At 51.9% G+C, this 25308-nt stretch overlaps 1 protein-coding gene across 1 annotated transcript in view; it reads left to right on the top strand.

Annotated features, from left to right (window-relative positions):
- The first annotated feature begins 15229 nt into the window (after positions 1-15229).
- LOC103908302 (dual specificity testis-specific protein kinase 1-like) overlaps positions 15230-25308 on the top strand; it is a 12276-nt gene continuing 2197 nt past the window's right edge. The window contains exons 1-7 of the mRNA XM_009290654.2: positions 15230-15415; positions 20069-20190; positions 20333-20381; positions 21139-21288; positions 23294-23467; positions 24049-24132; positions 25201-25287. Coding sequence (XP_009288929.2) covers positions 15230-15415; positions 20069-20190; positions 20333-20381; positions 21139-21288; positions 23294-23467; positions 24049-24132; positions 25201-25287 — 852 coding nt within the window. The remainder of the gene's footprint in view (positions 15416-20068; positions 20191-20332; positions 20382-21138; positions 21289-23293; positions 23468-24048; positions 24133-25200; positions 25288-25308) is intronic.

The raw sequence follows: 25308 nt of genomic DNA, 5'->3' as shown, positions 1-25308 counted from the left end.
CAGGCTGCGGGGGAGCCCCGCGTGTACCTCCAGCACTGAGACCCTGCCGCTCGTAGAACACTTGAGCGAGCTGCAAGGCGACACTGTTTCATTCATTAAGCCCTGCTGGCTGCCCTGCTCCCTCCTTCAAGGGATGGAGACTGAGCTGATTCCAGTCCCGAGAGCCTGCTTTGCGCTTTGTCCTAAAGCCTCCTGACGGGAGTGGCTGAGTGGGCAGGGGATGGGGGAGAGATGTTCCTGAGAGTGATGGTGAGGAGGAGCAGCTTCGGGACGGAGCGGTTTGGGTTCTCCTGGCCTGGGCTGGGCTGGAGCGGAGCCAGCGGTGGTTTCCCAGCTGCTGCCCCCGGGACCTGCTCGGTAGTCTATGGAGACCAATGTCTCTGGCACTGTCCCTAGTCTCAATTTGGAGAAGGGCTCTGGGCTTTGGAAGACCGCGTAAGAAGAAAGTAGATCCCAAGGTTTTGGGGGGGGGGGGGAATAGTTTGTGCTTGGTGTGGAGTTCCTAGGCAGTTGGTCTGTGTCACCCTTCCCTATGTCCAAGCAAGTAGTTTGCCTTTGATGCTGCTCTGATGCTGCTTGCGCATACTGTGCACATGCTGGCTCAGATTGGTTTGCTGAAGGAGATGTGTTTTCAGCCCAGTCTCTGCTTTGCAGAAAAGGTCCCTCTTTCCCTGCCCTTTCTTGGTGCACCTGGCTTGGAGACATGGATCTGCCCCAGAGCAGCCCTAGGAGCAGGGCTCTGCCGCGGCAAGGAACGGCTCAGGGCAGCTCGGGCAGGATTCTCCCACATCCATGGCCCAGCCCCTTCAGGGTCTCTTTCTTCCATTTCCCTGCCAACTTCAGCAATTCCAGTGCAGAAACAGTACCCAGGAGAGAGCAGGCTTGAGCTGCAGGATCCTGCCTTCAGCTTCAATCCCAAATGTATCTTGTTTTTCTTTTTAAAAAAACCCAATACTCTGACGACAGGGAAAACTGAGTTGGAGGCTATGTAAAACCTGCATGCAAAGTGTAGGTAAAGCTGTGGGGTAAACAAATGGTAAAAAGCCAGCACTGAGTGGTGAAAGGATTACTGTTATCATGCAAGGTCAGTCATAGCATGGCACGAACCTGCAAGGGGCCAAACAGATGCCAGCTGGAGCTGAAGTGTTCAAAGCAGAGCTACCTGCATGTGGATGGTTATGGATCATGAGGTGAGAGTTAACATTGCTCCTGTCCCTGAACAGAAAAAGAATATAAAACCAAGCTGGACCTGAGCAGTGAGGCTGAGGGATGCACCAGGCTGCAAAGCTGGGATGTCAGCTCATCACGGGATGGGTCTGTCAGCGTGGGGAAGACCAGGCAGCACTGAGAGCCCCACAGGGGCCTGCAGGGACCTCGCTGGAGGGTCCTCACCTGGCCCACAGTCCTTCCACAGGCAGGAGTCAGGGCTGAGTCACTCAGGGTACCCGGCATGTATTTGCTTTTCCTTTTCCCGTTGAATCTTACTTCACTGGGAACGGGCGCTCTTGCAGGAATGTCGCTACTCACACCTGGCGGGGAGGCTGTGCGGGGTGAGATGCAGCTGTGTTTCCAGCATCTCTGTTGTGCTGGTCCACCAGGCAAGGTCCTCCTTGCACAGTAAATCCCTCAGCAGTCCCACTGCTGATGCTTGCTGTTGATACACTGTTGTTATTTTCTCTTTAAATTATTAGCCCCATGATCATCAGGTTTGGTACTTTCTAGTGACGTTTCAGAGGATCCCAAAGCAATGTGTAAGCTCATGGGTTGAAGCTGGAGGTCCTCTCGTAACCAAAGCCACCTTTCTACACCAGTTGGCAAAGCTTTCGGGAGTATGTTTGGTATCTTCAGGCTGCACCCAAATGTACCTGCACCTGGGGAGTGGCACAGGAGTTACCTGGAGAGCATGGGGCATAAGTGGGGAAGGCCACTTATGGCAGAAGTTGTAGTTTTTCTGCCACCTCCCCGCTTCTTGCTGTATGGAGAAAGCTTCTGCTTGTCTGGTGAGCACAGAAGCTGCTTTTCTTCTGCTGGGGACTGAAAGCCTGGCAGCTTCCTGCAGAGTTTAAAACATCAGGGCCTTTAAAGAAAACACTTCAGGGTCATTCTTACTGTTCAAATTAAGTCTTGCATAATCTTCTCCCCCAAGGGCAGATTTTGCAATGAAAACTTTATGTAAAGCAGCAGCCTGGCTTTACATAAAGTAAGGCCATGGGGTTTTGACTTGGAGCACAGTTTCTGAGGCAACTTTCAACTTTGAGCGTTGATGGCAAATGCTTTGGCTCCTGCCCCATCTGATCTTCAGCATGAGTGCTTAAGGCTAGAGGTGGACATCTCCTGCCACCTGAACATGAAGTGTCGTGTTGCTGGTATTTAGCGAGTGGTTGGCCGGTGCTGTGCTCCTCCCGTGTCCTCAGTGACAGCTGTAATTAGATAAAGTTCATGTACTGTGGGTCAGCTCCGTACTGCTGCAAGCTTGTTGAAGCCGCTGGAGTTACAGTGGGGTGGCAATGGGACTTGATGTCCTGGGAGAGGTAGGCTGCACGAACTGCGTCTTCACCAGCCTCCTACTCCTCAGCTGCTTGGTTGTTGCCAGAGTTCCTCTCTGCTGCCCTCCCTCCTCAGTGTGGAAGTGGGCAGTGAGCAAATTGCAGCGTGCAAACCCACTGTGGGCATGAGCCTGTGAGCTGGGGAGTCTGCTCGCCACACTGCTGCTCTGCCAGAGCCGGGTTAAGGGCTCTGCAGCAGCATTAGGGGATGTGAAGAGCCTGCTGCAGCGGGCAGCACTGACAGAGGCACAGCCTGGGCTGGCATTCAAGTCTCAGCAGATCTGATTGTTGCTCCCCGTGCAGCGCGCCATGCTACCGAGCTGTACAGTGTCTGGCCAAAGTATGTTCTGGGGCTAAAAATTTATGTAGTTTCAAAAGCTTTATTGGGTAGATTCATAGAAGAAAAACATGCATTGAGAGCTATTCAGTACAAATCACTGTATCCCTTCTGTGCTGAGCTGCAAGTGGAAGCCTGGAAGGCAAATGAGCAGAGCTGGGTCTGTGAGCCCAGGGGTGAGGGGGGCCCTTCTCACCCCTCGCAGCTCAGACTTGACACCCCACCTTGACACTGGCTCATCACATGGCCTTGGGCAAGTCACTTTAACTTGCTTTTCTTATGTTTTAGCTTTAGTTTTTCCATCTGTTAGCGATAGCCAAGTCTTCCTGCTTTGCAATAGTGGACTGGTATGAGATAACATCTGTACGGAGCTGGGATTGCCTTAGGGGCTCAGTCTGCTCTGCTACATTGATAAGAAAATGCTCATCTCAGGTGCAAATCTATTTCTCTTTCCTTGGCCCTTTGGGAGCTGCTGAATGATACCTTTTTCCCTGGAGAGAGACTTTACAATGTTCAGAGTCCCTGGCATTAGCTGGCTGTGACGTTGTGTGCAGAGCTCTTGGAAACAGCTTGCTTGCCTTGAGAAGCTTCTTATAACGTGTGTTGTCGTGCAAATACTTCTTGTTTATATAGCAGTACTTGGAGAAATGGATTTAATGGGGGTAAATGGTTGATTGATTTCCCTAGCAGGGGTAACCTGATTTTCTGAGGCATGCAGGAGAGCTGGGCATCTTGTCAGCCAGCTGAAGTTCAACTTCCCACGAGTCATGTGGTTTTTAATAGGCCATTGGTGGATTAGATACAGCAGGCGGTGGCAAGAGGAAGGAGCGGAGAGGGGGAGAGCAGGGTGTTACAGGAGAGCAGTCCTGGACGCTTGAGGCAAACTCAGCTCGGGGTACTGCCCCCAAGGCAGACACACAAACCCTGCCCTGACATAGCAGGATTTGAGTTTGCCTTCCTTCACTACCCTGCGAAGGACTCGTGTCTTGCAGGATGTATCCTGGAGGCTGTCGGAGCAGGGACCATCTCCCCTGCATCCACACAGCCTGGCTGCAGGGGGCCAGGGTGACGGCCAAGTGCAGGGCAGGGATGTGGTGCCCAAAAGTGCTGCGGAGATGCTGAACTTCTGAGGAAGCACTCGGCTGCTGTGCTGAGATGGGTCTGGTTACCTCCATCTCAAAGCATGGGCTTTTAAATTATTTCTTACCTACTTATCTCATGCAGCCTCTGGCAGGTAGATTACCATGGTTTTAGTCCCTGTGTACAGATGGGATGGAGAGGCCCAGCGCCCATGGGGTGCTGGCCTCCCACCATCAGCAGCTGTTTCTTGAAGTAGCTTTTTTTCTGAGCATGAATTAATCTGTTGCAGGGGGAAAAAAAAGTGAATTAATATATCTGTGTTTGCAATTAAAAAACCTCTGCCACAGCTGAGACCCGGAGCCTCAGTCACATTTCTTGTAACACAGAGTCTTGAAGCCAGTGTGTTTTCCTTGCGTGCCTGTTGGTGCAGCCAGGGTAGCAGAGGTGCACAGCTGGCCATCACGCCAGCATTGGCCATCACGCCAGCTCCTGGGAAGATTTGGGTGGCAGAGACTGAGAAACGGGCTGGCTGAAGTGAGCCCTCTTCAATACTGGTGAATCTAAGAGGATTCGGCACCTCCCAATTTTGTATAGTGTGAGAGGGGCTGGTTTGTTTCTGTGCACAAGCTGCATAATGCAATGAAAACAGGTCTGAAAATGCGTTTTTCCAGTGTTGAGAAAGCTTCAAAGCACAGCAGTCTCTGCCAAACCTGTTGAAATAATTTTGCTCTAGCTTTTTGCAGGAAGAGAGCTGAGAAGCAGAAAAGGGGTTTTCTGCCCCTTATCTATGAAATGTTGAGAAAATCTGCTCCAAATTTTTTGTCTTTCATTAACTTTTTTTAAGCTGCCTGGAAAGATCAATCGTTTAGCTGCTGAAGACCATAGCTCCAGCATTGGGGACAAGCCAGCTGGAGTTGATGAGGCTGCCATGATTAATTTTCCACTGCTGGGAAAAATAATGTCTGAGATGCTCTAACTGGATTTCAGCTTTATCTGCTGGGTATTTACTACAGTCCTGCTTTGGCTGGAAAGTGGAAATGTGCAAGAGGAAACATGTGCTGGGGGCTTCTTAAACTTACAAGGGGCATAATTTCTCCCAGGATGACCCCTCTGAACCAGCAAGGTCCCACACTAGGTTTACCAGCCTGTCTGTGTCCTCTGCTTGATTCAAGTCGGCTGCCGAGATGCCTCTTGCTTGGGGACCCACCACCACCTCATCCCCATTGCGCTGCCCTGCCCAGCACAGGGGTGGCTTGGTCCGACATGGCACATCTGCAAAGGCGCTGGAGTGAATGTGGTGGTGCAAGGGCTTGGGCTCTTCTCCTTGTGCAGACTGGGAAATGAAGCACAGAGAGGTTATGGGGAATGCAGTATTAGGCTGTGAATTATCTGGATAGTGCCCCAGAGGCTCCTGTAAATGATGGAGGGAGAGAAACAAATCCAGAGGGCAATTTGGGGCATGTAAAGTCCCTGTTCTGAGTGACCGCCTCTTCACTCCGGAGGCAGCCAGGCTGAAAGGGCTGGGGAATATGGATATTTTTGCATGCCTCAGCCCAGGAGAAGCTTTGCCCTTCCTCTCATGGTGGATCAAGAGTTAATTAAAGTTACACTGGAGCCATCCCCTCAGGGAGGCACATGCATCTTGCGCTGGAGGCAGGATTAGGAAGCATGAGGCAAATTCACTGCTGAATTATGCAGACTTCAGAATTCATCCAGCTGGGGGGCTGCCTGCTTGCATGCCCACCGCTGTGGCTGCTCCGGACTAGGAGGCTGGGGGCAGCTTTTCTCCATCCTCTCAGCAGCTCTTTGGCTTATCTTTTTCCTTGAACTGTGACCTGCAAATGTGGAGAGGGGAAAAGTGGTCTCTTTAGGAAGGGAATAGGATGAATGATTTCTGCTTAACAGAAGGATGATGCTTTGTTTTTGCCTTAGATCTCGCAGAGCTCGGAAAATGAAGCAGAGCCCAAGCATCGCTGAACAGGGAAGGGCATCGGGGCAAGTGTGGGAAGCCATGATGGTGGAGCGAGGGAGGGACGCACAGCGAGGCTGTTTAATATACCTTTGTTGTGACCAGATCCAGTGGGTTGTTCATTGGTGTGAGCCTGAGTTAAAAAAGCATTGCCACTGCTCTCTGACTTTCCCTGCATTCTGATGCTTCTTGCGTATGGCTAGTGCATCTGCTGAGCCTGTGGGCAGCAACAGCAGGCTGTGCTCCCTCAGCCAAGGGATCGTCCTCTGCCAGAATGGGGGTGGCCCTTAAATTAAAGACTGGGTTTGCTTTGTTTTAATTCTCAAGTTGTTTCCTTCAGGTGTCTTTCAGCTGCTGTTTCTCTCTGCCCAAATGGCTGCTGTCAGCAGAAGGGCAAACTAAGGCCCGGAGCCTTGAAGGTATTTGCGGCCCAGGATTGCCTCTTGCCAGGTTTAGTTCTCTGAAAGTGGGGTGCCTGGTCCAAGAGGGTCTCCCTGGTGGTTTTAATAGTCGCTGGAGAAAGACCAGCACTTCCCAAGGAAGACTGATCCCACCTCCTGGGGCATCCTTCTGTGATGTCCTCAGTACCGCTGGCAGGGCATGGGGTGTGTCCCACCTTGCCCAGGTCCTTTTGGGTGCCAGGGGCGGGTGGGCACCGTCCCTGCAGCTAAGTGTCGGAGCACAGCCTGCAGCTTGCGTCCTTTGCCCTGGAGACATGGGTGCGCCCATGGCTGCGCTCCCACCAGCAGGAGCCCCTTGCGAGCATCCCCTGAGCCCTGCAGGGCAAAGCAGCATCCCCCCTCTGCAATTAGTGTAATGATCAGACCTCTACCGCCCGACACACACAGCCCTTGCTCTTCTGTTGGTAGCTTCAAGCCTCCTGGCAGTCCCAATGCACAGGATCCCAAATGGACCGTGGCTTATTTCAGGTGCCCTGTTTCAGGACAGCTGCTGCAGTTGTTTCTTGTGTGCTAGTTTCAACTGAACCCTCTGCTCTGTCTATGCACCTGCCAAAGAACGGCATGGAGCAGTTCAAAGAGCTTATTCTGGTTCCCATTTGCACTCCATTTAAATGTTGAGCAGTGCCTTGTGCTGGTGCTTGGTGCCACGGCGTGAGAGGTGGGCCCATCGTGATAGTGGTGCTCTTTGGGCAGCCCTGGACTTAAAATCAGAAACTTTGCTCACCTGAGAGTGATGAATGGGACATGCAGGTGATGAATGAGTGTTTTTCATGCCTGATGAGCCAGGGGTTGATTTGCTGTCCCTTAAACTCATCAAGCCCCTGAGATATCTGGAAAATGTACCACCTTCCATCCTGCATTGCTGCATCTCAGAGGTGGTGGGAAGTGATGATTTGTAAGTGGATGTGGGGCCAAAAGGCCATTTGGAGTCAGAGAAGGGGTACAGCAGATGTTCCTTCCCTGGCTGGCCGCAGCTGGTGCAAAAGCCCCTGGTCCAGCCCCAGAGACATGGATGCCCTGCGCCATGTCTGTGGCTTTCCACCTCCCATCTTGGCTGCAGGACACTGTGGAGTGTGGCTTTCCTGTGGAAACAGGGCAGGAACATGTCCCGCAGGACTGTCCCTTCCTTCCTCCCCAGCTTGATGCAAATATGGCTTTGGGCAAATGTCAGCAAAGAGCCAATTGTCAGGCGCTGGGGAGGGTGCAGTACCCTGGCACAGGGTGCTTTCGCATTGATCAGGAGGAGATGAAGCTCTGGAAAGACCCGGGAGCTGGGCTGTGCTGGCTCTGCACTGATCCAGCCTCCGAGGGGCTCTGCTGGAGGCTGCTCTGCCCTACCTGAGTGTGGGCTGTGCCAGGAAACATGCCCATCCTCAGCTTCAGAGCTGTGGCCCCCTTTGCTCCGGGCTAACACTGCGGTAGATGAGAGCGCTCGCCCAGCGCGAGTCCAGGCTGCAAAGGGAAGGGCAGGTCCACCCTGCCTGCCCCCTCGCCCATGACCCAGCATGGGAGGTCCTAGTGCTGCTGGTGAGGCATGTCAGGGACTCATCCAGCTGAGAATGAACCCTGCAAAAATGGTTTTCAGCTGAATTGATGCCTAATTAAAGCAGTCAGACTGTGTGTGAAAGCAGGCACGTGATGGTGGCTGGCACACCTCCTGCGTGGCAGGGCAGGGGCAGCTGGGCAGGATGCTTTTAGCTGAGGCAGTACCGCAGCCTTCATCCCCAGCCCAGGTATGGGGTCCTTGTGCTCAGGGGGTCCCAGGCCAGACTTTCCACTGTGCTTGGGGTCACGATGAGAGGGAGAAATGGTGGGAAATGGTTGTCTCTGGGGCAGCTGTTCCTCATGACCTCTAGCTCTGGTAGCACTTGCCCCATTTTGCAAGCTCTGTGCGGGTTAAGAGCCGGTCCCTGTCCTGAAGGGCTGAGAAAAGCCAAGAGGAGGAAGGAGGAGAAAAGGTGATGCTAAGGGGATGCTGGCTGGGGCTGCAGCCCAGGTGTCCTGAGTCAGCTCCTTACTCACTGGGCTGTGCCACTTCTGCAGGATTTTTCTGTGCTGTACATGAATAATCTCGTGGAGCAGCACGGCCACAGTGGTGACTCTGGTGCCTGCCCACCTACAGATATCAAAGACCTTAAAATGTTTAATTCAGTTTATCATGGTTAGTGTTTTCCTAGGAACAGCCTCAGAAGAGTAGAGTTTTGTGGTCCCTCCAGGCTGTCCCTGTCCCCAACGGCAGCCAGCACCACAGTGTTGGAGGATGCCACAAGGACCCATTGGGCTATTCTTTCCATCATTCACTGGGAGTCTGTAGATACAGCAGTCAACAGGAGGTGGGTCTTCATTAGCTATTTTCTTCACCCAACTCATCCCCTTGTCTCTGAGGGATGGAGATATGGCTGGAGCATGGGTCTCAGGTGCACTAGGTCCTCTCTGAAATGGTGCTGGGGCAGTTCTGTGACTTTGAACCATTTCCTGATGGTTTTCCATGGTAAAATCAAGTTTCTTCCCACCTGGGTCCCAAAGTGCAAAGCCCAGTTAATGCCCTCTAAGCATCCCCAAAATGAAGCACTTTCAGGGGATTTGGTGCTGTTTTCTATTCAGTGTTTTTTGTGGGTGTTTAATGCATTAGATATAAGAGCTGGCAGGAAGCGAGTGATGTCCAGTGATGTGAAAAGAGATAGACCAGGTTTAGGAGGAAAACTACTCACCAGGTGTGGTGCGCGCTTGTGTGTGAAGCTCAGCGGGGGGGCTGTTGCATTGCTCAGAAACAGCTGGCAAAGACCATGTACCGCTCCAGCAGCTTATTGATCATATAAAGCAGTGTTAGTTACAGGTATTACTGCTGAGGTGAGCTGCTGGTGCACCCGCAGCACAGTGCATGGCTGTCTCCAGCCCAGTGCGTTCTTATGGCCAGGAGGTAGCAAACGCTTTGGGAGACCAAGCTAGACATGCAGGAGAGGACCCGACGGGCAGGAAACCATGTTCTCCCTGACGAGGAGCGATGCTGGTTGTTGCAGATTGGGTTTTCCTTGCTGAGATATCAGAATGTCTTGCGAAACCAGCAAAGTGCTGTCACTGCCTTTTGGCATTTAAGGAGAGATGGACACAGACGCTCATTCACCATGGGGTGATCCGCCAGCAGTGTGTGGCAGACAGCCCAAGCCTTTATTCTAGTTTTGGACTCTGGCCATCTGTACCGAGAACAATCCCTGAGCTAAAAATAATCTCTTGGCTTCTGGGAACAACACAGAGTGGTTGAGGTTTGAGATTTATCTTTGGGGTTTTGGTTGGAAACCCCAAAGATAAAGGGCATGGCTTTCACCTGCTGTAGAATGCGTTTGGGTTTGCAAGGAGCCCAGTCCTTCATGGGCTGTTTGACAGTACGGCCCCCACCTCCCTCCCCGGTCCCTCCACAGCCTCCAGCTCTCGTCTCTGGGCTGTAACAAGAAGCAAGTTACCATAATTGCTATCAGATGATACCTCAAACATTTCAGCAGTAAGGTCACAGTATCTTTTCTCATCCTAATGCGTTTTTCTTGATGGAGAGGGTGGGCTGGGCATGTTCTAGCCAGCTCAAAATGCTTGACAGTTCCCACACGCTGAGCTTCCTTTTAAACACCCACATGCCCTGCTCTGCTTTTTCATTTGTATAGCGTCAATTAAATATCAGGGGAAAATGAGGTTTATATATGCTGGTGAAATAAGTGCCATATGACATCAATTAGGGGTCTTGTACCGTGAGTCTTCAGAATTAAAATAAAAATCACGGAAAATGCATGAAGAGTGTAGCAAAGGTAGCAGAGATAGACAGTAAATGTGTGGGATTAGGCTTGTGACTGCTGAGTTGTTACGACTATTTTTTTTTCTACTCTTTTCTGCATCTTTCCATCTCAAAGGAATCCATGTGCCTTGTCAATCATCATCCATTTTGCAAGGCAAGCCAACTTGAAAGCCTTCTCTGCTGACTGCTCTGGAGCGTGTGTTTTCACTTGTTCTTGCCTTATTTCTCTTCCTTCAAAACACCCACTAATTTCCCATCAGGCAGGCAGTGCTGTGGCACTTTCTGTGCATGGGGAGTGTTACCAGGGAGGACTCTGCACAGAGACCTTCAGAGATGGTTGGGTTAAACTTGCCCAAAACTTAGTGCAGAACAGCCAAGTTCTTCTTGGAAGACTTAGGTGCCTGACTATCCTTAACACCGCTAGAGGCCAAACTGCATCTTAGCTGCCTAAATGTCTTTATGCTAGATGCTTACAAGATGCTGATAAGCTCCTACAGATTTCTAAACATCCTTCTGTACCTGATCCCCCCCAAGGCCAAATCCTGCACATGTGCACACGCACACACACATACACAGTCAGTGCTCACCCCCTTCTCCACCAGGAGGGTGGGTTCCCCCGTTTGCGCACCCCAGTGCTGGCACCCTGCTGTCCTGGCAAAGATACTTTGTTTACAGAGTGATCCCACTTACAGAAGATTTTTGCATGGCATGTTGGTAAGCACCAGATAAGCTTTTACATGCTGCTCCCTAGGGCAAGGCTCCAGCCATCAGGCACTGGGCTTCCCGTCCAGGGAGGTCCCTGGGGCCGGTCCAGCCTCCTGCTTACTGGCAGAGGAGGCTGGGGAGGAGCTCTCTGCTTTCCTGATGACAGGAAGAAAAGTCCTGGAAACAGTGGCAGGGGAGGCAGGTTGGCCGTCGGGCGGGTGAGGGGAGGAAGAGAGTCTATTACTCCCTTTTTGCAGGAAAATTTGCTGTCTAGAAGAGGGGTTTGAAGCCTGGGGTTTGCATCCTCGCAGCAGAGCCTGGGCCTGGGTACATGTTCGGGGCTGTGTCTGGCTGCGCATGGGTCTGGGAGAGCTGGTCTGCTGGGTGGGTGGTGGCTTACTTGGGAGCCGTGGGTGCTGCATTGCTGAACAGAGGGAATAAACCCCCTGATGCCTGGCTGCTCCTGCCGGACCCTTCCCTGGGCTGGAGCCATGCTTTTGGCTGCGCGATTGCTTTAGCAGGGTGCGTGCACAGGGCTGGTTACAGCCTCTCTGCCAGCCTTGGCAGCTGCTGGAGCCTTGCCGAGCCTGTGGCATGGCAGCAAGCATGGGCAGCCCCAGCGAGCCGTGCTAGGGAGCAGGACGCTTCCCTGTGGCACACGGGTGCCTCTGGTGTCTGCAGACAAGGAAAGCCCAGAGGAAGACAGTACCCCAGGTCTGCTTTTCAAAAAATGACTGCTGATTTCATGTTTTTAATCTGGCAAGGAGTGCGTTCCCTGCAATGACAGCTCACAGCATCCAAACATTTCCCAGCTGCCCATGAGCTGCTTCCTCGGTGCTTCTTGCCCCCCTGGGGAGCTGGGAGGTGCATGTTGGCTGCTGTGTACAGAGGGAGCTCCTCGCTCGCTGTGGGTACAGCTGAAAGCTTGGGGACGTGGGCAGTTTTCCCAGACGGTGGTGGAAGCCAGTGGCACCATGGTCCCCCCTCCATCTCCCCTCTCCCTGTAGGCTCGAAGGCGATGAGCCTCCTCCTGTGCCCGAGCCTGATCTCCCTCCTGTGGGTTGAATTCGAGCTGGGAGGAATGGGGATACAGGCAGCTGCCCCAGCACTTTGCCTGCTCAGACAAAAGCATGGCTTTGGGTGTTCTAAACCTTGCTGGTGATGCGAGGATGCACCCTGCCCTGCTGCCTGGGGCTGCGGGCTGTCCCCCGAGCTCTCTTCCTGCTCCCTGTCCTTCTCCCACACTCTCCCCCTCCCTCCCTGGCTCCTAGGAAGCCTTCAAGTAAATCTTGGCATTTTGAAAGGCCATTTTCTCCCCCAGCCTACGTGTCAGCATTAATCTAGGGACAAACAGCCACATTTATAAGAAGAAAATAAAGACTCGGCTCCCACTCAGCAGCATAATGTGAGGGGCCGTTCCTGGCGTGCTGGGGATGCTGCAGGGATTCTTTACTGGACAAAGAGGCAATTGATGAACTAGGTCATGGCGGGAGGAGATGGTACGTGGGAAAAGCACTGAACAGAGAGGCCTCTGAGAAGGAAACCGTTCCCTGTGGAAGAGGCAGCCCAAGGCAGCCTGCCTTGCCCGGGGGTACCTGTTGTGCCTGTGCCCAGGTCACACTGCAGGCAGGAGGGGCTCCAAGGTGGCTGGGGATCAGGGCACCTGTGGGTGTGCTGCTCTGCAGAGGAAAGGCTCCTCTTTCTCTTTCTTTTGTTACTGAAGGGTGCTAAAGTGGAGGGAGAGGCTTTCAGAGCCTGCTGGGTAAGTGTGTCTCTGGTGGCTAGAGCAGCAGTTGGGGGTGCTTGCCACAGCTCTGCCAGTGAGTGACCGGCACTCTGGGTTGAGGTTGTGGCTTGCTGTGTTACTGTTTTGTCATCCACACAACAGGAGAGGGCAAACCTGTGTCCCGGGATTGGGGGCAGGAGTGGGTAAACCCTGAGAGTGCATCCTCAAAGATGGGTCCAATGCTCAGGGCAACCCTTTACCATTCCTTCTCCATGTTTGGTTGGCGGCTTGGGGTCTGCAGGATCCGTCAGACCCTGTCAGCGTACCCTTATGTCCTGGCCAGTTGTGCAGGATGTGGAGGAGCTCCTCTGTGTCTCGCTGACTGAGTGTGAAGCACCACTTGCTTGGCTTGGAGCTGCAGCACCTCCTGTGTCTGCCCTCCTGCTCCTCAGCCCTGCATGCTGAGCATGGCCTTGGGCAACAAAAGCCCTTTGCTGCACCCTGCCACCAGCTTGTGCTGGTGCCTTGCCTTGCTGCACCTGTGCCCCAAACCCTGCCAAAGCTGGGTCGTTTTGCACACCAGAGAGAGAGATCCTTGCAAAATCTGTCTGAATTGTCCCTGTGGGAAGGCAGTGCCTTCAGTGACACAGCCAGAGCGGGGTGGTTTTAGCAGCACTGAGTGTGATTGTTGCGAGTCCTGTCTCCTGCTTCTGCATGAGCCTGTTCTTCCCTTGTGCCAGTGCACGGTGCCTGGGTGCAGGCTGGATGGGAGGGGGCCGGACATGGCTGCGTTTCAGACAGTGCTGGCTGTCAGCAGCAGTGACCGTCCTAAGGCAAAAACCTCCAGGCAGGTCCCTGCAGCTGCGTTCCATCATGGGATGTTCCTTGGTTGCCTGTCCTTAGGTCAGAGCAGGGGTAAAGCTGTGGCCCTGTAACCTCTTTCACGTGCCCTGCCTGATCTGAGTGCTCTCCACTGATCATGGCCACGGGCTCCCCTGTTCATGAGCAGTTCTGGGGCTTTGGTCCTGCAGGTGTTTGCCATGCAATCAGGTAGGAGCCCATGTGTCATGTTGATTTTGCTGGAACTGGACTCCTGCAGTCTGTGTGGGACTGTCCTGTGGTGGCAACTTTGGGGTCTGGCTGCTTTCAGAAGTCTGTGCTGTTGTTCTGCGTTGCAGCTCCCTGAGTCTCAGCCTGGAGCTTGCCTGCTGTTCATGTCAGGGATCCCTGCCCTGCTCGGTACTGTCTGCCTGCCTGCCCCATGTCCCAGCCCTCAGCTCTTCCTGAATTCCTGCCCTGCTAGCCCTGCTACCACATCTGTCTGTCCCTGTTTGGCAGCTCTCTTTGGATCTTGGCTGGACTGTGAGTGGATGAGGTGGCCGGTGCAAATATTTTATGCATGTATCAGTGCAAATTTTGCCTCGCCCTGTAGAAGCAAAATAGCCATGAAATAATCCACAGGTTCAAGGGATGCTGATACAGCTCCTTGTTTGGTGCAAGACCTAGGACAGAAACTTAGGGAGAGCAGAGCTTACCTTTGCTTCAGCTGGAAGCATTGAAGAATTACCCTTTGACCATTGTCTCATCTGGTTACAGACCATTGTCTCTTGTCTGGCAAAGCAGCTCACCAGGCCCCCAGGAATCTGAGCACATGCTGTGAGTGGAAGGTGCTCAGACAGCTTTGTAGTATACCAATGGTTGTTTACAATTATCCAGAAGTAGGTGCCTTATTCACCTTGTTCTGGGTGTCAGAAGCCCATTTTCCACTGGATTTGCCTCCCCTGCATTTTTGGAAGTAACTAGAGGCAAGTGATGCGGGAGAAGGGGAAGGATGGCATATGGCTTTGGAGGAGTGTGAGCCTGGTGCTATAAAAGGCAGAAGGGGAACCGGAGGGAGGGGACTGGAGAGGGAAGTGTGAGAATCAGAGCTGTGGAAAAGGAAGACAATTTAGCAGAGGCACTTGGAGTCAAATTTGGGATACAGAGACAGGAGGAGGGTTGCTGGGGTATTTCCTTGTTCTGTGATTCTTTAAGGCTTACAATGAACTGTAGGCACCTGCCAAGTGAGGACCCCTTTAAGATTGAGTGTTTCCTGCTGGCACACTCAAGCCATGACCCTCTGTCTGCAATAGTAGCTAAGCAATGTCTAGAGCTCTGGGATAACGGATGTGGCATTAGTATGTGGCACGTGACCTATGCTAAAAACCCAATTTAGACGCAGTGGCTTTTAACCCAACATAAGCTGGCTGAGCAAGACCGAGTCCCCTGGACTTTTCCTGGGCTGCATTATCATGTGTTGAAGATGATGCATCCTATCTATCATAAACCTTTAGAAGGTATAAGTGAATATATGCTAATTTAAGTCCTAGTCTAAAGAAGTCCGAATACAACCTGCATAAGGCAGGCCTAAGCCCAGGGTGACTTATCCAGGAGACAGTGCCCATGGGTGCTTCCCAGCGCAATGTGTGCTGCAGGGTGCATCATCTTGGTACCTTGTCTCCTCTCCCTCTGTTCCTGAGGCTTCGTCCAGTCCTGGTCTCTAGTGCAGGTATTTGTTTGATGTCCAAATGCTGCTGTTGGCTCACTGTGAAATACACTGTGTTTTAGCTGCTGCCCCCATGATGTGCGAGGCAGGGCTGATTGCACCGGAGCCCTCTGGCCCCATGCAGTACTATGGTGAGTCGTCCGACACCTACTACCATGTGGACCGCTGGCAGAGGCTGCGCACGGCTGTCAGGAAGCTGGAGTTCTGGGAAAACTTCAACGCTGAGCTGATAGGCAGCGGCTTCTTCTCCAAGGTCTACAAGGTAAACTGACATGCAGGCAGCCTGCGACCTGTGTGAGAGCAGCTGAGCAGCTGCTGAGGTGCCTCACCTGAGGAACCTGTCCCTGAGCTTATTTCCTCATCTTCCTCCCTCCCAGCTCACTCTGGCAGGTTGGATGGGGTGAGGGAAGAAAGGACACCGCTCTCTGCGCACCTAGCACATGGCCTTTGATGCACATCTCCCCTTCCATAGTGAAAAAGGAGATGGGAGGACTTGATCAATCAGTGTTCATCGATACTGTCATCTAGCCATACAACAGGCTTGTCAGGGAGCTAAATTGGGTATTGGATGAGATTAGGGGATATTTATGCTTTGTGCAGGTTTTGTTGTCAAAACTGTAGAAAAATATATAGAGAAAAAGAATGTAAAATTAAGCTGTGTGTGTCTCCCAGAACACCTGCCATCCACACCCCATGGAGACGCCAGCACTGTCACCCTCTCTGGCTGCTGCCCTGCATTACGGTGATGCTGGGGAAGAGCAGGGGACCTAGGGCAGGGTCAGGCTGTGACAGGCTGCTGGTCCATCCACTTCTGCCTCTGCTGCCTTCATGTCAGGAGACCCATGGCTCCTTGCAAGCCAGTGCATGATGCGGATGGTGTGTCACCAAAGCAAAACTGCTTTTCTCACTGGGGCTGTTGTGAGTCACTCCCTGCACCAAGCTCCACTGGTGTGGGAGTTTGTTTAACCCTCTCTGAGCAAGCACAGGATCCAGGGTGCTGCTAACTTTGCTCCCCCTCCAATGCTGCTCCTCAGCCCGGGAGTGCCACTGCTTATTTGAGGGGAGTGGATGGGACTTGGGGCTCTTTCCCTGCAAGCCCTCGGTGATCACTGCTCTATGAACAGCAAAGCAAAAGGAGGTGCATCATGTTAGGAAATGAGACTCAGCCTTCATCTCTGAGAGCAAATGCCACGTTGCTTTGCAGTGTGCCAGGTTTGCCCACCTTATCTCTCCTCCCAGCAGCTCTCCAGAATGTGGTTGCTGACACTGGTCTTGGTTGTTGGGATGTGACACAGACCCAGTGGAAACAAATTGGGCCTGATTCTACCATTGCTTTCAGCTCCTTAGCTTGACCGGCCCCGTGATAAACATCATGACTGCACATTTCTCCTGGGCCAGCATAAGATGCTTCTACCAGGGGAGTCCTCTGACATACTCTGGGTGAGATCCCTGGCTGGTGTAAGCACATGTGGCCAGTTGAAACTAATGGAGCCAGGCTGGCAGGATCATGTAACTGCAGAAAATACGCAAGTCGGATAGATAAATGCACATTGCTTTCTCAAGGCTCTGCCTCCTCCTCTGCTGCATCTGGGCTTGGTGCTCTGATAAAGCCTTTGGGTGAACTTCAGGTCCAGGGACAGTGCACTAAAGCTGTTCAAGGGGAATCTCCAGCCAAAGGTCTATGGCAGCTCTTTGCAGACTGGAGCAATACATGACAAATACCTCTCCCCACCACAGCCTCCCTCTAGTAATTGCTTTCCCCACCTACGCAGCGTGCTGTTGCCATCGCTTTCTCTTTCCTTTATCTAGCAGATTTTCATAGTAACAGTTGCTGTTTCCTCCATGTGTGACATTTCCCTCCTGCCCTGGCAGTGAATGAAATTCCAGCAGTAGGCAGGCTGGAGACACGGATCTTGAATGAAGTTCAAGAATGAGCTTCTTGAAGTAGAAGCAGAAAAAGAAATGTAAAAAAAAATAAAGTTTGAATGAAATGCTATGTGTCAAATAGTCAGAAGACAGCGGAGGAGGACTTGGGACAAGGACAGTCCTTTGTGGGGACTTGACATTTGTCTGGGGACTCAAGCATGACCGTATCTGAGTGCTCTGATGACTCGTGGTCCTCTTGGGTCAGCCAGTCCCCTGTGGAATCGTACGCCTGAACAGCAGCACTCCTGCTGCGAAGCACCACTGGCAATGGTCCTTTGAAGCTCTTTGCCAACAGATGCTGTCTTCCAAAGCACTCTCGCAGCAAGGACATAGACTCCCCAAAGTGCTGGCACTGCCAGTGCTGACTGCCTGCTGCTTTTGACATCCTTTGTCCTTCGGTTAAGCCCATTCTCAGGAGTTGTTATATGTGGGTTGGCTGAGGAAGGAGGATTCACTTGGTTCTACTTGGTGACTCAGACTCAAGAGGTCTGGGCACAGCCTTCTGCTCTGTGGGTTATGTATTGCATGACCTGGGCACAAGGTACTTTCCCGCTTTATCTGCCTTAGTTTTCTGATGTGCAATAAGGAGCTATTCAAGTATGAGTTTCTCTCGGGGAAGGCATAAAGCTTCCTTCATTGGCAGCTGTCTCATACATAGGGGTATGAGGTGCTCAAAAGCAGGGGAGAAATGCACCATGACTTCTTTTTTCTGAGGCTGGTTTAAGGCATTGCCTAAAGGGAGCCTCTGAGCAACATCTTTTCTCTGTTGGCCCTCAAAAAGCTTCATACATGTTAGGAAGCACAGTCCCACTCCCTGTCTTTCCGCGACTTTCCAGTGCCAGACTTTCACCTTTATTTCTCCACTCAGGGCTGACACCAGATCTTTACCTTTCATCACTTGTTAGCATGAAATGAGAATACCCTGGAGGCCCCTCTGCACTTTCCTGGTTCTCACACTGATCCAGGACAAAGCTGGACACTTTGCGTGATTCAGAGCGGACCAAGGGCTGCTCCTGGTTGGCCAGAGCAAAGTCTTGGGACTTGTGGTCTTGGAAGAGGCCTTCTGAGCCCGTTACCTTTGCCCATCTCTCCCACTACTTTTTTGTGTGTGTGCTTTTCAGTCACAAAACTGAAAACTTGTTTTTCAGTGACTTGCTTTTCAGTCATTTCTTCTCCAGACCAGGCTGGACTTTGCATTGCCCTGTGGACAGGAACGCCTCCAGCGCTCACTGACTCCACTGGCCCAGGCAGTGTTCGTGAACTCTGCTGGTGTCCAGCTGGGACATGCAACCTCACCTGGAAGCTCGGTGTACCTCAGTGTCTCCACCAGAGTTTGTGCAGAGCTAATAGGTCTCACTGAAACTCAGTATTAGCTCTTCTGAAAATTTTTCAGATCTTCCAGATTTCAGCTGCTCCCTGTACTCCGTTGTGGGCATAAGGGCACTCACAGTCTTTGGGCAAAGCTGATTAATAGCATTTCTTATATTTACATCTGTGCAATTACAGTTAATAATCAGTTACATCTGATTACTGACCCACAGTCTGTGGTTATGAAGTCCCATCATGTGAGGGTCTCAGAGCCCTGGCTTCCTTACGACCTGCTCGAGTAGAGAGGCAGAGTTATTCCAGCGATAACATCGACTATCAGGTTGCGTTCCTTCAGAAAGGAAGCAGCAGTTCATGTTGCTTCCAAGACAGTTTGTTTTGTGACCCTGATTATAATGAACCTTTATCTCCTTCCAGCCCAGCTAGGTCTTACATGCAGCTCTTTGTTCTCCTCACCTGGGCTAGTAACCTTATCTATAAAGTGACCATCACAGAGAGCAATGGGTGACACTTTGGGACTCAGAGTGCTGCTCTTAAGCCAGCTCATGCTGTGTCGAAACTATTTTTCACTTAAACAAACAAAACCTCACAAACCTCAAAATGAGAGAAAATTAAACTTGTGGCTGGATTCTCTGCTAGCCCTGGGGGAGCTGTCAGGACATCAGTGTGGGCCACACCTGATACATGAGTCTCCTTAAAACAGATACTAACTTGAGGATGGAAATTTTAAAGTACCACAATGCTCTGTGATGTGGTCTGGAAACTGCTATTTGGATCATCAACTCAGATAACATGAGCTGCAGTGCAGGGGCCCTGGATGGTCCTGTCGGGGCCGAGAGCCAGGGCACCCCTGCATGTCCTGCAGCCTGCATGAAACCCCTGTATTCAGTACTGCCCAACCCTGGTGCCTCCACAGGGGACAGCAAATTTCCTCCTAAAAATGCCTGCTCAGTCTGTTCAGTGTTGTAAGGTGCGGGAAGAGCATTTTGTTTTCTGTTCTTTAGCTTCCAGTATCCCTGCCTGGGGGAAGCCCTAGGAATGAAATGTCTAGCAGTAATCCACAGCAGAGGTTCAGGTTAGCATGTGGCTGGGAAGCAGACATGGAACCTCTGTCCTGGGATCCGGGGGAGAGACAAGCTGGCTCTGCGCTTTCTTTGTTGTGGCTGTCTGGCAGAGCCTGCGTGGAGGGGGGGTGGCTGTGGGCAAGGGTTGCAGGAGGAATTGGGGATGAGGAGAGCAGCCAGCAGCCTTGTGCAGTGATCAGACCCAGGTAGGAAGGAGGGATGGAGATGTGGGGCAGGCTGCAGTTGGGAAGGGACATTTGAATGCAAGGCATTGGAGGGGAGAAGGTCAGCTCTGTGGTAACCCAGTGTGGGCTGAGAAACTGCTCCAGCCCAAGGAACACACAAATTTTGGCAGAGAAATAGTGTTGTGATGTGTTGGGACAGGAGGGACCTAGCTGTCACGAGCCACCCAGGCAGGCATCACTGGAGTGGAGCTTATGTGGAAGGGACAGCACCTTGCACTTGTGCAAATGACTGTACAAAGCTCTGGACAGTAGGGAAATTAGATTCAGGCCTTGGTTGGGAAGGGATGTTCTTGTCCAGAGGGGCTAGTAGACCTCTGGAAGCTAAGAGATGTCCTGCTTCAACCTTGGCTCTAGGTGACCCAGGCTGCTTCTTGTAAAGTGATGGTGGTGAAGATCTACAAGAACGATGTGGACCAAGAGGTGATTGTGCGTGAGATCAGCCTGCTGCAGAAGCTGTCCCACCCCAACATCGTCAGGTGGGCACATCCTCCGGCCATGAGCAGTGGGCACTGGCAGGGGCTGGAGTTGGCTTGGTGTCTCTAAGGCAGTTCTGCAATGAGGGATTGAGCTGAACCTTGACAACTTCTTTTCTTTTTTTCGGTGTGTTCTTCTGCTTAGGTACCTTGGGATATGTGTGAAGGATGACAAGCTGTACCCCATTCTGGAGGTAAAGGTTTCTTGCTTGTAAGTGTGCTGTGGGCAGGCAAGGACCCTGTGGTTCTTTGGCAGGGAGGATGGCAGACATCCTACGATGCATATCTACGCCTCTCCGACTTCTGCGCCTGTGAATGGCTCTGGACTAGCAAGATTGCCTCGGAGGGGCTTCTGGTCCTTCCTGCCCCACAGCTGGTCACAGCTGGAGTGGGGCACAGTCACTGCAGGGCCGTGAGATTCAGGCAGGATAGCCAAAAAGTGTTTTGGGTTGGCTTGGTACCACCAAAGGGCAAGAATGGGCCAACTGGCGGGGAGGAGCCAGGGATGGAGGGCAGGAGTAGAAAGTAAAGCAGACGGAGAGTGGCAGGACCTCCAGGGTGGCTCTGGAATGGTGGTGTGGTCTAATGGAAAAGCCTGGGCTGGCACTGGGGAGGTGTCACCTTGTTCCTACACTGTCGGTGGCAGAAGGTGTTGACTGAGCTGCTGCCAGGCTTTTTGCCTCTAGTTCACTGCCCGTGAGTGAGGACCATGGCTGGGTTATACAGCCGTCCCTGCAGTGGGGCAGAGCCCAGAGATTGGCAGTGACTTGCTGTGCCAGGAGGGGTATTTGCACCATGCCACACACAGGGCCCCCTGCGTGTGGTGGCATTCCCAACCTCCATCCCAAAGGAGGGGCTCCTGGGTTGGCAAGGGAGGGTTCAGCACCCAGGAAGCTCCAGGGGAGCCTGTGCCTGGCCGCACAGCCACCCGCTTTTTGTCTCTGTTCGCAGTACGTGAATGGGGGCTGTCTGGAGGAGCTGCTGGCCAACAAAGACATTGCTTTGACGTGGAAGGAAAAAGTGGACTTAGCTTCTGACATCACCAGGGGCATGATCTACCTGCACTCCAAGAACATCTACCACCGAGATCTCAACTCCAAGGTACGCAGCTGGAAAGGGGATGTCACCCCTGGATGGCTGAAGGCGACTGTGTTAGGGGACCATACAGGGACCCCTTAGGGCTGTAACCAGGAGGCCTCAGGCCTCATGCTGGTCCTCTGCTCCATGCTAATCCCTCTGCAGGCAAGGAAGCTTTCTTGGTAAAACCTGTCATTACATTGCATTCATCACTTGCCAAGCAGGAGACCCAGATAGAGATAAAAATATATTGCTCCTAATGCTGTTGCTGTCAGAAAAGAAACCAGATGGAAATGTGTGCAGAATTGCACATGGTTTTCTTTGCCTACAGTTGCAGGAGAAACTCTGCCAGATTTAGAGATTTCCTTTCCTGCTCGCAGCAAGGAGGAAGCTGTTGCTAACAGGAGCTGGTCATGGGCTCTGGGAGTGAGTGCCATGTGAGATGGTCCCAGTCTGTGTGCAGAGCACCAGCAGAGCTTAGGAGATGTGTGCCTCCTCACTCAAGCGCAGGGAATTTGTTCTTCCTTGATCCAGAGGGTCCAGGTCACCAATTTTAGCATGATCACCTCCATGGGTTTCACACCCTGGCGGTGTGCCAGCTGTGAAGATTGGCATCTGGAAATAGGCTTTGGGTGTAACCCAAAGGCACATCATATTCCTGGTGTATTGTCCCTCTGGCTGGGAGGCTACTTTCCTCAGCGTGGGCTCATGCTGCTCAATGGGGGTAGGAACAGCACTGGGGCTTTGCCATTCTCAGGTTTGTCCATGGGGACAGGCTTTGATGTGGTTCTTCCTCTGCCACTGGTATGGCAGTAGGAACATGGTGGGCCAGTGCCTTGTTGATCTCTCTTGGGCAAAACTACCCAAACCTCAGGCAGATCCACAGTGTGTCCAAGATATCACAGGGAATGTGAGCTGAAGGGTTGGCCACCAGCCTGGACCATATCTGTGTCAGCTGATGCCAGAGGCTGGCCTGGTGATGCATGGAAATGGAGCCTGCAAGTCTTTGCAGTTGATGCTGGATGGTGGTGTATCTCTTACAAGCCATTTTTGTTGGTGCTTTGTGAGCTTTTTAAGAGAAACTTGAAATATTGATGAAGGTTGGCAGTGGGTAAGCCAGTCAAGCGTTACAGTCTTGAGAGACATCAGCACAGGAATGAAACTCACCTTTGTAATCTCAGGCTGTTTACCTGGCTCAGTTGCTAACCATGAAATCGCAAACACCAGGCAAGGACAAGGCAAGAGCCTGGTTCACTCTGACCACAGGTTTCTTGGCCAGTGTGCTCTGAAGTCAGGTGAGATGTAATTTCCTATTTGGCGGTGACTGATGAGCTCAGGAGCTTTCCAGATCTGCTTGTGGAAAGTTAGTGAATGCTGGAGGTCTCTGCCTGTCCCTTCTGTCTCGCTGCGGTGGTTCAGCCCTGAAAGAGGTTCATCTTTCCCCAGGGAAACCTAGGAAACCTGCAGTGATGATGGCTGAAGGTACGGAAGTGTGTATGTGCTCACTTGAAATCTGTTAGTGGGAGCCATCTGGAGAAGATGCCTGTCGTTTCTGCTAGTTCCCTGGGAGCAAATGCCGAGGAGGAAATCCTGGGGAACTGAACAGGCTGAAACCACTGGGATTTTGAGAAACTTCAAGATAATTTTGTAGGAATTCCTCCAGAAAGCTGTGTTAGGGATGTGTAGCCGCGGGCAGTGAGAAGGGCTGTGGCTGTCATCCTGCCCACCTTCAGCTGAATGGTGAACAGGGTTGACATGCACATTTTGAGGTCTCTTTCAGGTAAAAGGATGTGGATTATCATGTCTGTTGAACAGCTTCTTCAAAGGACTTTTCCTGGCTTCAGATGTGATCGGTCCATCCCTAATCTGCCCCGCGCACTCCATGTGTGCTGCCAGGATGCAGGTCTCTGGCAAGGGGAGAACCTGTAATGGCGAGGTGGGGCTGAGGGCCAGTGAGGTGCCACTCAGTGAAGTGTCCAGGCCCTTCCTCACCAGGTGTCTCATGCCGTGCCGCATGGGTTCCTTTCAGAACTGCCTCATTCGAGTGACGCCGCGGGGCCGCGAGGCGCTGGTGACTGACTTTGGGCTGGCCAGGGAGGTGGTGGAGCTGCCTGTGAAGGATGTGGAGAGGAAGCTGTCTCTAGTGGGCTCTGCTTTCTGGATGGCTCCTGAGATGCTGCGGGGAGAGCCCTATGACCGGAAGGTATGGCACTACTTCCCAGCTCCTTGTTCATCCTCAGAGCTCCCGAGCAAGTGTGGGGGATGTCTCCTCTGCTTGCTGGTGACATGTCCCAACAGCAGAAAAGCCCTTCGCTCCTTTCCCTGGGAAATGTTGCCCTGCTACCTGGACCTTTACTCAGTAATGCTCTGCTTAGCACCTTGGAAGTTCCTTATGTGGCCTTGTTAAGTTACACTTTTAGGGAAATGGGTTGCTGCCGTGGACAAACACAGTGAAGTCTCTCTGAGGAAGGTGCTTGATGAGTTACAGCCTGATGAGCCTGTTGCAGGATCTGTGGGGGGTGCCAGCGCTGTGGTAAAAGCACCAGACACATTGAACAAGAGCACGGGGCCAGGCTTCCCGAAGATGAGGATGGATTCCAAGTGGGACTGTGGTGTTTCTGGGTGGATTCAGAAGCCCAGAAGAAGTTTGGGGGTTTGCTGCCTCCATCTCCAGTGGGCTTTTGTGTAAATACTGGAAGGACCTTGTCGTTGGTACACCCCTTTCTCATGCTTTTCTTCTGTGCATGCCCTGTCCCACCTCCCGCTCTCCCACCCGTCCTGCAGGTGGATGTGTTTTCCTTTGGCATTGTCCTCTGTGAAATCCTGGGCAGGATCCCAGCTGACCCTGAAGTGCTTCCCAGGACTCAGGTAATGATTCCTGCAGCCAGATCTAATGGTGTTTTCTCCACGGTACCAGATTGTGGCTTCTCTCTGGACCAGACAGACCCGTACACATGTGTATGTGTTCACACTCAGGTTTCTCTCTAGAGGTTTTTCCATGGGAAAATCTGATCTCAAAATTTTCAGTGCATGAGAGTTCAGTGCATCTGCAGTTCCAAAACTTTTTTAGATCAACAATTTGAGATGAAGTACTTCTGTTTAAAGACCTTAATTCCAAATACTTCATTTTGCTTTGACATTTCAGCTTCTCCATTGAAGTGGCAGGTTAAACACAACTTTCATCACAAACGTTTATTTTCAAATACATTGCAATTAATACACAGTTCATGTGGAAACAGTGGGCTTCCCTAAAAACATGGCCTTTTTGGTTTCAACATTTCCCTTCCACAAAGTGGGAAGGGAAAGTTTATCCTGAACAGGGATGAAAAATCCAGCAGGAAAACAGCAAATTGCTGCTTTCCAAGGAGCAATGCAAAGAACCTGCAGTGACCAGAGGTTATTCCATGTTTCTGTGAGACTGAACAGGAACTATCGCTCCATCTGTGTTCACAAGATGAAGGAGAATTACGTATCAGAGACTCTGAAGTCTGGAGGGACAAAGCTGTAGTTATGGAAACAGCTGGCTGGACCCCTTCGTCTCTCAGTTGCTGTTGGAAGACCAGATTATCTGCAGTTCCTGTCCTCGGTAGCCACTGCTCAGCACCTGGTGCTGGTTCCTCTGCTGGTTTCTGCCTTTGTGGCCCTTGTTGCCTTAGTCTGAGCTTTTCCAGGAGGACACATACTGCCCCACAGGGGTAGCACAGAGCAAGCAGAAGGATGCTGCAGTCTCTCAGCTCTGCTAATGATTTACCATCTGTGCAGTCCTGCCAGAGCTGATGTTGCCCTGGTACCTTTGCATAGCCATCAGTAAAATAGCTGTGATGGAGACCCTAAAAGCTTTAAACCATGAGCATTTTCTGCTTTTACACCTTGAGAAGGATGAAGAGCTTTTAAAGGACTTTATAGCTGAAGTCTTTTCTACATACTTCCTCACAGGATTATGGCTTGGATGTTGCTGCCTTCCAAGGGATGATCAGTGAATGCCCCAAGCCGGTGATGGATCTCGCTGCTAGCTGCTGTCGGGTGAGATTCTTGCTCGTTTGG

This window comes from Aptenodytes forsteri, unplaced genomic scaffold (assembly GCF_000699145.1).
Source record: "Aptenodytes forsteri isolate BGI_AS27 unplaced genomic scaffold, ASM69914v1 Scaffold494, whole genome shotgun sequence".
Taxonomy (NCBI): Eukaryota; Metazoa; Chordata; class Aves; order Sphenisciformes; family Spheniscidae; genus Aptenodytes; species Aptenodytes forsteri.
This window is presented reverse-complemented; position numbering and strand designations above follow the sequence as displayed.